An 11,639-nucleotide genomic window follows, 5' to 3' on the forward strand; every position below is an offset into this window, starting at 1 on the left:
AATATGAAGGCATTACTTGGATGAAGTTCGTTGTGAAGTGTTTACTGACCACCACAATTTGCAACATATTTTCACCTATAAAGAGTTGAACTTGAGACAACATAGATGGATGGATTTGTTGAAGAATTATGATATCACTACTTTCTACTATCCATGTAAGGCTAATGTGGTATAGATTGACCTAGCGTGTCCAGCAGTTACCAGATAATTGTTTGCAAGGGAGATTAAAATCGTGGCTAACAATTTGATGCGACATGAAGTATCTGAAATAGGGTGGATTGTTAGCCAAGGTAGATACATGGTCTACATTCCTAAATCAAATTAAGGACAAACAATTCAAAGATGTAAAGTTGGGAAAGATTCGTGGAAAGATGGTACAAGGTAAGGTTTGATTCTAAAAGTGTTTTGCATGTCAAAGAGCAATTTTATATGACCCAAGTTGGTGAACTGATATGTATTATCTTTGATAAGGCTCATAGCTCAAGATACTTTATACATCGTGGTGCAACTAAGATTTATTGCTACTTGAGACAATATTACTGGTGGGTCATATGAATGATACAATGGATTTCGTAGCTAAGTGTCGGAACTTCTAGCAAGTGAAGTATGAACATGAGAAGTTGGGTGGTACTCTTCAGTGAATGCCTATTCTGGAATGAAAGTGGAAAAGAATAGTTAAATTGATGGAGCCTTCTCCTATTGAAGTATCAATCAAGGGACATACTTTTTCATATTCTCCGATATGTCTTTCAGTTAAATTGATGAAGCCTTCTCACATTGCTTGAAACTTGATGGAGGAGACTCAATTTTTTTTTCTTGAAGGCTAGTTTGATTTGGGACTTTAAATTGGGTTTGTAAAAGTATTTAAACAGAAAGGGTCCTAGTTCGAAATCTTAGGTGAATGCCACATCAAGTGCTATATCAACATAAATATGTATTTGTTAAGTAGAAGGGTATTTATGGTCCCTTGGCTAACATCAAGGGTAACTTTGCTACCAAAATTAAATAAAAAGTATGTGATGTTCAATTTTAATAATTTGAGAATATTTTTTTTGGCAACTTTCACATATAGCAAACAAAAAATTCATATTTGTATGCTATAGCAAAGTTTGCATAATTGCGCTCCATAGCAAACATAAAACTGTATAATTCGTTGGCCTAAATTGTATAATTCGCTGGCCTATTTCACTGCAATTGTATAATGCACAATTGTATAATTCGCTGCCTATTTCGCTGCAATATTTTTATAAAATTTACTTTGCATACAATTGAATCGAATTAAAATGTATTTATATTGCATAATTATAAGTGTATAGCAAGAAGATATATGTTTTTCTCTCGCTTTATACAAAAACAGAAACACATATATACACTTTTGTTGTATAAAGCTAGAGAAAATTGTATTTCACTACAATTGTATAATTCGTAATTGTATGATTCGTTGGTCTTTTTCACTGCAATATTTGAAGTAAAATGTTTGTAAATTATATAATTAAGTGTATAACACGAAGATATATATTTTTGCATGTGTATATACAATTTTCTCTCGCTTTATACAAAACAGAAACAAAATTTATACACTTCTGTGTATAAAGCGAGAGAGGCGAGCAGAGGGAGAGTGGCGAGCGAGATTTTTGGGAGAGAGACACCTGACAAACTTTGGCTAACGTTTGCTATGGAACACAATTAAATCAAACCCTAGCTACTCCATTTATTTTAGGTTATTAGTTTGCTATTATATATAATTTTTCCTATTTTTTATCGTTTTCTGTTTATTAAAAGTAAATTTAAGATATTTTTATTATATTAATTTATCATATACTTCAAGAAAATCAGACAAATATTTAACCTAAGTTTTTTGTGATGCGTTGAAACTTTAAATTCTTCTGAGAACACTATTAAGGTAATAAATAATTTCAATAGTTTTATATGAACAAAAAATATGTGATGAAAGAAAAAATAAAATAAATTTATATATAACTAAGAATATAAATACCAACTAAACTAATGTTTTGATTGGTTGAAAATGTAGGATTATGTCTAGTGAGGTTAGTTTTCTCTTCTCTCGTATCTTCTCAACATCAAACTCACCATTTTCTCTACTTCCTTTGCTCCATCATCTTCCATCCATGTCGATTTCGACCAAAATTCCTCATCCTCTCCATCACCCTAATTCACCATACCCCAAATCCTCAAAATCCTCTTTTTTATACTCAAAACCCACTAAATTAGCCTTCTTTAGATCCATTACCATCGAAAGAATTTCAACAAAATCTGTTTCTGCAACCCCAGCAGCAGCAGGAGAAGCTTCTTCTTCATCTCTCCAACCCATTGAAGAGCTTCCAACGAAGCTTCAAGAAATGGTCAAGCTTTTTCAAGCAGTTGAGCAACCAAAGGCTAAGTACGAGCAACTGTTGTTTTATGGCAAGAATTTAAAACCACTCGATGCCCAGTACAAGACTAGTGAAAATAAGGTTCAGGGTTGTGTTTCACAGGTTTGGGTTAGGGCGTATTTTGATTCTGAGAAAAATGTTGTATTTGAGGCTGATTCTGATTCGGTACTTACTAAAGGTCTTGCTGCTTTGTTAGTTCAGGGACTTTCTGGAAGACCTGTAGAAGAGATTTTAAAAGTTTCCCCTGATTTTGCTGTACTTTTGGGGTTGCAACAAAGCTTAACTCCTTCTAGGAATAATGGGTTTTTGAATATGTTGAAGTTAATGCAGAAAAAAGCACTTCAATTGTATGTTGAAGAAGCTGAGAAAGGTGCTAATTCAGGGCAGAGTGAAGTATCAAATGCCTCGTCGACTGAGTCTCTTGGTGTTAATGGTAATGGAAATGTGGAGTCTGTAGCCAGTCCTGAAGTTAATGGAAACAATGTTGCTGTTGGTGCTAGTGATGATGGTGTTTTGAGGAGTAGAGGGATGAGAATCAAGCAGAAACTGGAGAAGGAACTTAGGCCTGTGGAACTAGAAGTTGAAGATATATCTTATCAGCACGCAGGACACGCGGGGATTAGAGGTAGTGATGGAGAGACACACTTTAATTTAAAAGTGGTGTCAGAGGAATTTGAAGGTAAGAGTTTGGTTAAGAGGCATAGGATGATTTATGGTTTACTGCAAGATGAGTTGCAGAATGGACTACACGCTTTATCAATTGTGGCCAAGACGCCGTCTGAAGTTGGTAGTAGTTGAATTGCTGGCGTCAAGAGAGGTCTGGTTCTTTTTGTCGTGTAAACTTTTCATCCTTGTGGAATTTATTGAAACTTATACCTCATAATATCTTGTAGCATAAAATCCTGAGAAGTGGATAGACGCGAAGTCTTTTTTGTCGCGAGAATCTTAATAAAATAGTTTCAGGATTTTAAACTATAGTTTTCTTTCCTCCCAAGAGTCATTTCAATACCTCTGTGACGCACTTGGACCTGCTAATCAACTTCAAGAATGATAAACTAGCTACTTGGAGTGCCATTATGAAAATTTTATCCTTATCTTGTACAACGATGACACAATTTTTTTTCTAATTTCAGCTCAACTTGATGAAATGCAATTACAATTATCCTTTATAAGTAACTCTACTTTGTTAGGCCTTTCACGTTTATGGTAACTGCAAAAATTATTATTTTTATGTTTTAAAAGGGTTTTAATATAAATTCATGGTATATCTAAAGAAGTTTACCTCTAGTGAACTATGCTTCTGGTTTCCTTGAACCGAAGAGATCTAAATAATCTATCACATTCCATGGGAGATGATATTTCCTAGTTGCATTAATTTTGTGATCTGGGGGACTCATAAAAGCTATAGAAGGATCTGTGAGATGTCACTCTTTTCTCTAGCGACAATGCTGGGAATTTTCTTAAACATCAGGTGGCAAAGTGATGCCACAGACCGTAAAGATATTGTTTGTAGAGCAGCAGGCCTAAAGAATATCCAGAAAGTTGAAGCAGATATGGAGGACACTCCATTGTGCATATTTTGGACTTCATGGTTGGAAAGGACCAAAGCTTTCTTTGAAGGGCATAGGGATCACGTTTAGAATTAAGAATAGATGTATTCATAATCTATATTATTTGGTGTAAATGCAATTCTTTGGTGTATCTGCATCAGTTTTTCGATTTCGTGGATTTGTTAGGAGGGTTGTCCAGTGTGTGCCTGTTCTGGGATGTTTTGCTTTGTACTTGCCTGTACCTTCTTTGCACCTTATCAATAAACTTTTGCCTCTTTTTGTTTTATAACAATTTAATTCTGAAGAAACAATATATAGAAATAAATACTGTAGGGAGGTGCTCAGGATTCTCTAGAAAGAAATTATCTATATGGTGCCCTATTATTCCTCGAGGAATGGTATATTTTGGTGGTCAGAATCACGAAGCACAATGTATCATAGGTTGATAGTATATCTTTTTGGATGCATCAGCCTCCTTCAGGCTTTGTTTCCGCAGGTTGTATAGCCTGAAAAGGAGCACCAAATCAATCTGATTTTGGTTCCTTAAGATGCACCCGCAGTGATATGGTTCCTGGTGATCAATTTTTGGAACAAAGTATTTGGGATACATCTGATGCCAAATTCATGAAGAAGCCCTTTAGTTTATGGGTTATTGCATATGAGTTAGGACATTTCGAAGTGGTCTCAAGAAGTCTCCAAAGAGGCTTGCTGTTCGAGATATGGCTAGTGGTCTAAGTGATATGGTGGTTGACACAGAAATCTGAACATTCTCTGCAGCCCCTTTTTGATGAATATGGTGGCCTGGTAAACAATTTATGCTTTCCAATAGCTTTAATTTCTATTTTATGCTGCACAAATCTAATTTCAAAATTTGTTACATTAGGTGTCTATTGATAGGATAAACTGCAACTGTTTGAAGATACTTCTACTAGGTTATATAGACGCATGCAACCTCCAAAACGTTTTCAGTTCTACTTGCATTACTAGATGGTTCTCATATTTGGCATCTCCTTGTGATAATATCAAGAATACATATATGATCGCCTTTGATATAGTAGCATGTAAATTTTCCAATTTCCTGACTTAAATTTTTGGTTGAGCTGTCAGAATCAGTTTTTTTGGGGTAACTAACTTGATTCAAGTACTAAACCAGCAAGTAGGTACAAAGTATGCCCCAGTGTTGGACAAACAAGCTCCAAACACTGTGATTGAAAAGAGCAAAATTACATCAAGAACTCTAATCTCAAAAATATTACCTAAGGATAGTAATTAAGAATGTCCTAGACTCTAGTCCAGAATGCAAACTAGGAAATAGAGAGCCCCTGCAGTGAATTGCTTGAGTAGCCAGTCTTATGAGTATTTCAGGGCTTCTACTTTTCATCTGAAACAGTCTTAAGTTCTTCTTGTGCCACACCAAGTAAAGATAACATGTAACGGATAATCTGTAAAGAGCAGCTTGTACTGAGTTGCCTTTGGCATGAGCAATAGCCCACATCATTTCATCCTTCCATTCCACAGATGATCTTTGAATGCCTAACCATAAGAGATTCATCCCAGATAGTTGCTAAGTAATGACATTTGAAGAATAAATGATCCAGACTCTCATCATTGTTGGTTGCAAAGGGATAAGACAGGTCATGTGTAGGACTCCATTTTGCTAATCTGTCTCTAGTCAGAAACCTTTTCCATACAGCCAAATACAGTAAAAACTTCTCTCTAGGGGCTCCATGGTTTTTAGTAATCTCCTCCATCTACCCTTGTATAGTCACCTCAATTTACAATCGTTTGTGCTGAATTTAGTCCTGAGGGTGACATCCTGATCCTCATAGCCAGCTATTTCCAGTTTTCTTTTGGTATTGAGGATCTTCTTAATTGTCCATGATGCTCGACTATCATTCACATCCCAAACACTTCCACCTTTGATTTAGTATGCATGGACCAGTTGGATCCATATCATGTCCTTTTTCAAGCACAGATTCCAGAAGTGTTCACTAATAGCAGTTCAATTCCAATCAGTTATGTCAAATAAGCCAAGGGCTCCAGCAGTTTCCAGCTTATTTTGAGAAGTTTCTCTTATCAAAAGTGCTTTTCAATAAAGTGCCTTGGGAGGTACCCAAAGTGTGGTCTAGTGGTCAAGAGTCATGAGGTCTCAGGTTTAACTCTCAGTGGAGACAAAAGCACCAGGTGATTCTTGTCATCTGCCTTGGTAGATAGAGTTACCTGGTACCTGATGCTGGTGGGATGTGACTGGTATCCTGTAGAACTAGTCAAGGTGAGAGAAAGCTGGTCCGGACAGCATGGTCTAAAAGAAAGTGCTTCGGGAGAGTCGCAATTTGTGATTACTGTCAAACTACAAAAAAGGATATGCATATAAGTTGTCAACTATTTTTGATATGGGTATTCTTGTCGTAAATAAATTCGAAAGTACTTATTTTTAGGAGATGCTACATTTTTCTGCCGATGCTTCAAACTGAAACAGAACTTCTGCTACTATTCAAAAACACTTATTTATAGTGAAACTATAAGAAGTGCTTTTATTGAAAAATAAGCACTTCTCATCTTTCAAAGTCTTGGCCAAACAGGTTATGAATGCTTCTACGTGCTTTTTGTTACTCTGGATTACGTTGATACTTGACAGAGTATATGCATTATCAATTTACCTCTTACTGTTCTACCCAATTTGCAGATGGTTCTTCTGTGTAATGTGTCTTTCAGTAACATAACTTTCAATTTACATCAAAGGTCTAACTGTCTGAGTTCCAGCATAACCTTTTCCTTGGCTGCTAGATCATACAATGATAAGTATGACTCTCGGGAGCCTCTTTTGGAGCCGATTGACAGATTATTGAAGTTTTTCTTCAATTGGCTTTTGTAAATATCCCAGCGCTTCTTTCATTGTTAATGTAACAGTTCCACTAATCAGTAATCCTTGCTTTGGAAACTAATTTTAGGACCAACCATGAACATCGTGTGAAATGTTATCTTCCTTGTCATGTTTCTTGTATGGAACTACTGATTGATTATATGCAAGTTATTTGACTTCATTTGAATTATTTATTTGGTAGACAGAGATTAAGTTCAGGTGCACTTCAGTAACCTTCTTTTCAGCCTTGTTATTTTGTATCACAACTGTGGACTGAACTGCAACTTGCTATTCTATTTTGATTTGTGTCTGTATTAGAAGCACAGAACCTTTAGCCAAATCAGTCCTATTTTGAATTTTGTGACTGTTTTTCTTTAGCTGCTTCTTTAGTCAAATCAATCTTTGCTTTGTGGGATGTCTACTTATCAGTGAATATGACTCCGAAATGCAAGAGAATACAATAAACCCCTACCCTCTACTGGATGTCAACAACGATGAGGACACAGCTCCTAACTTGTGGTATCGTCGTGGGTAGCACTTATGCTCAGACTCTAGGAAAGAAGACAACAACTGACAGGTATCATCGGCCTCCCTCCATACAATCATATTCTTTTATCAGTACATATATCGCCACACGTACATCATGATGTTCGATCACCTGCCTGGTCGATTAGGGAGTATATCTTTTCTCAATATGAATCAAAATCATTGCTAGCAAGCCCCATATACAAGCAGACGAACAACTTTTGTCTCATTGTAGAGTACTAGTAGAGGAAGAAGAACGATAAATTGTATGTATTTTACATGTTGGGTTTATGTTATTTGTATGACCAATATATGAGTGGACATAAAGAGACAACACCAAACGCAAAATACATTTTTATTTTTTAAAATTTTTGTATATCAATGTTATGTTTTTACCCCAATTTTATATCTTACAGATAAAAATTTCGAAATTCATATGCTCAAATATTTCAAAACCGTAATATTTGTATCATTTCACTTGAGTTATATGATAGTCAGCCAACACATTCGCATACAATGTATATGTTGCCACAAGACGACCTTAGGGATGACAATGAAACGGGGCAGCACGAGTTTGATTGAGCTTTAACGTTTGTTAATAATTAGGTTCCTATTATATATATAGGTGATATGAACTTGATAAATTTAAGAAATAACGTTTCACAAGTTTAAAAAAATCACACCCAAAATTGCAAAACACAATTTTCTTTAAAAAATTATGTAAGGCGGATCTACATAGTGCAGAGCAGAGGATTAAAAATATATTCTTTTGTTATATGAGACAAGGAGGAGTAGATTAAAATCTTCGTGATTTTGCATGAATTTGTCTTCCCTGCTCCATTATCATCCCTAATTGTAGCATAAGTTCACATTGAATCAATGTAGATTGATGTATAACCGTTGTCCCCTACAAGCACAAGTCCACATTGAAATTTGAATCACTTTAGCATTTAAAACATGTGTATTGAAGGAAAACACAAAAATAAAAAGTTTGGTCTCCATTAATAATTTTTAATTAATTAGGTTGTTTTGATCAAGTTTTTTGGAGGTTAAAAATGTTTTTTTTTTTCAAAACAACATTATTAGATACATGTCATTATATAAAGTTCAATTTTGAAACCGAAAGGTACAGAGCATTGATTTCAAATACGTATAGAGGATCTTAATTTCTCAATTACGCTCAATCCATCCAATAGTTTAATTTTTTTTTTTATATATATTCAATAGTTATAAAAAAAAATTAATTGACATTGACTGAATCGTCTCTGATGATACATGATTGACTGTCCTTTTTAACGTTATTTTATATTTAATGGTATTCAAAATGTATTATAATTCTTGTTAATTTTTTTTATCATTAAATGATATTATACCTGAATTACAAATTTTCAAAAAATTATTCAAATTAATTTATGTGTTACTATATAAACTATAGTTATAATATAATTTGAATTTAATACCATACATTGTTATAAATTTGATTGTTATTATTCCAACAAATATAATACATTTTAGCAACGTAAAATTAATTTCAATTGTACCGAAATATTTGAGATTCATACATAAATGCCTGTGAGACATTTGTATTTAAAATATTTTAGTTATATATTAAACACATACATTCAAACATACCTATAATTGTATTGCAATTGTTATTTTTTCTCTTATTAAGATGTTAAAATTTAGTATTGTAATTTAATATATTTTGGTTATATATTCACAATATGCATTGAAAAATGCATATAATATGTATGACGTATTGAATTCAAAATGTATTACAAGTATAACTTATATTTATTTATTTTATTAGTGATTTTTAAAAATAAAATATTAACATTCAAAACATCCTTAAAGATTAAAATAATTGAAATTTAAAAAAGAATCAGAAAAAATGACCGAAGAAAAGAAGAATGAAAGAGAGAAAATTATGGAAGAAAAGAGAAAAAGAAGAGAAATAAAGAAAATGACTTGTTTGTGATTAAAAAAAGTAAGACTCATTTGCATAAGAATAAAAGATATGTTATAATTTATAAATAAAGTTATATAATATATTATTTATGTGATTTGGCCTTGAAAATATAGAGAGAATTAATATAAATGTAGGGATAAGATACTAATACTCTCTTGATTATGATCGAAATTTTAGAAACACGCCTTAGCTAAACTAATGTCTTATTATCGCCGGAATTTATCTTTTTATAATTTTGCACACCTTTTTGGCTTACGTGACCTTCAAACATCTCCCACACGCCTCACTTAAGTGGAGTCACGGGTGTGCAACGTTGTAACAACCCGTGTAGTCGGTTTGGGCACTAGAAATTTTTATGTTAGAAAAAACTTTCTGATAGATTTAAGTGGGTGTTTTGGACTATTCATAATTATAATTATGAAATTAGTGGGATAGTTTTACTAATTTACTTAGTTAGTGGTTAAGAAAATAATAGTGAAATAAATAATGGGTCACTTTCACCACTCTTATAATTAGTTATATAATATTTAGGAGGAAATATTCTGTAAAAGGGAAATAAGGGTTTAGCCAAGAGAAACCATATCTGCAGCAGTCATGAAGCAGTTGTTCCATCAGGTAATCAAATTTAGAGTTGGATTTTGAATGTATTAGCATGATTGTGTTAATTATTTTTAGTATAATATTTGAATTGGAAAAGAGGAATATTCAATAAACGTTAGAAAAATTAGTGAAGTCGTATTGGATTGTACAGAAACTGTTTGTGAGTATTATTATTACTATTGTTATGTTCTTGATTGGAAGGAAAAGGTGTGTATATATATATATATATATATATATATATATATATATATATATATAAAAATTAGTACTATGTTGTTGTGAAGAGGAATCGGGCGTACATTTTAATATATGTCTTATGGTAATGTTTGGTACAATTGGCTTAAAGTTGGTGGATGAGTGGCAAGTGAAAGTTATATATAAAAAATTTAATTAGTTCATGGAGGATTAAATTGTTACCGTCATATGATTACTATTTTAAAATAAATTTCGTATGTTATGTATTATCACGTTCTTTGCCATTCAAGTTGTTATATTGAATGGTTTTGAATTGCATGTAATGATGGCCTAATGGTCTATTGAAGAATAACAAACAATTAACAGTAGGAAGGTTTTAAATTCTTATGTAATTATTGATTATAAAATTGAGGCCAAATATATAACCAATAAGAGAGTAAGGTGGGCTAATAAACTTTGATATTTCTATGATAAAATTGGGAATTTTTGCATATGGGTGTGATAAATTATGTAATATGTTATTTTGATTTTCCCTGGTAGAGGTTACTGGACATAGACGTAACCTTAAATTTCAATTCTTTCCATAGTTATCTTGTTATGAACCAACTTTTAAAATATTGAGTTAGGTAATTAAATATTAGGTGTATCGAGTTATTTAAATTCCACTAAAGTTATGCTAATGGGAGGAATTAAGACTTACCATTAGGCTTAAACTTTAAGAGATTGATTATAGAATTAGGTGAACTGATGGGTATAGGCTAGACACAGATAATCGGACTGTTTATGGCCTTGTGAACTTACACCTTATATATATATATATATATATATATACTTGATAGATTGGAAAGGTTCGGAGGCAATAAGGAAAGGAAAGGCATTGGAGAATAGTTACTTGACTTCAATTCTTCGGTGGAGGTAGGTTATGGTTTATGCTATTTGATAGTAAACTCTTAATAGTGAATGATATGCCTTGAATGATATTGTGAAGTTATCTATGTACTTGACTGTGTGATTGTGTGATTTGGTTGTGTGGTTTGTGATTGGTCTGAAATCCTGAGACCGTAGAATTTATATTCTCTAATCCTATCTATCGAAGTGATGCCTTGAATAAAGAAGGCTTGATGAAAATAATATAACAATGAATTGAAAGCGGTGATAATAAAGGATAAATTAATAGTATAATTGGATCGGAGTGTCACGTTCCGACACGGTATTCTTGGATCGAAGTGTCACGTTTCGACACGGTATTTTTGGATCGGAGTGTCACGTTCCGACACGGTATTCTTGGATCGGAGTGTCACGTTCTGACACGGTATTCTTGGATCGGAGTGTCACTTTTCGACACGGTATTTTTGGATCGGAGTGTCACGTTCCGACACGATAATATTAAAGGAAAAATATGTTGAATTAATGGAAGATATTCAATCTCAAAGAACTCAACTCCCAAAATGGTTTGGTTTGGAGGCATGAGTCCTCATGTGTGATCTTGATATCATTGACTTATTACGAGCTTACTTTAATGTTGTTGATACTTGTTCATGTTG

The 11,639-nt window shown here is 33.3% G+C and overlaps 1 protein-coding gene across 1 annotated transcript; it reads left to right on the forward strand.

Moving 5' to 3' along the window:
- Positions 1-2,007: 2,007 nt before the first annotated feature.
- Positions 2,008-3,569, forward strand: LOC101250088 (sufE-like protein 1, chloroplastic/mitochondrial). The gene has a single exon (XM_010315653.4). It carries the CDS (start codon positions 2,037-2,039, stop codon positions 3,189-3,191), a length of 1,155 nt encoding a protein of 384 aa, XP_010313955.1. The 5' UTR covers positions 2,008-2,036; the 3' UTR covers positions 3,192-3,569.
- Positions 3,570-11,639: the final 8,070 nt, after the last annotated feature.

Source organism: Solanum lycopersicum, chromosome 12 (genome assembly GCF_036512215.1).
Source record: "Solanum lycopersicum chromosome 12, SLM_r2.1".
Classification (NCBI taxonomy): Eukaryota; Viridiplantae; Streptophyta; class Magnoliopsida; order Solanales; family Solanaceae; genus Solanum; species Solanum lycopersicum.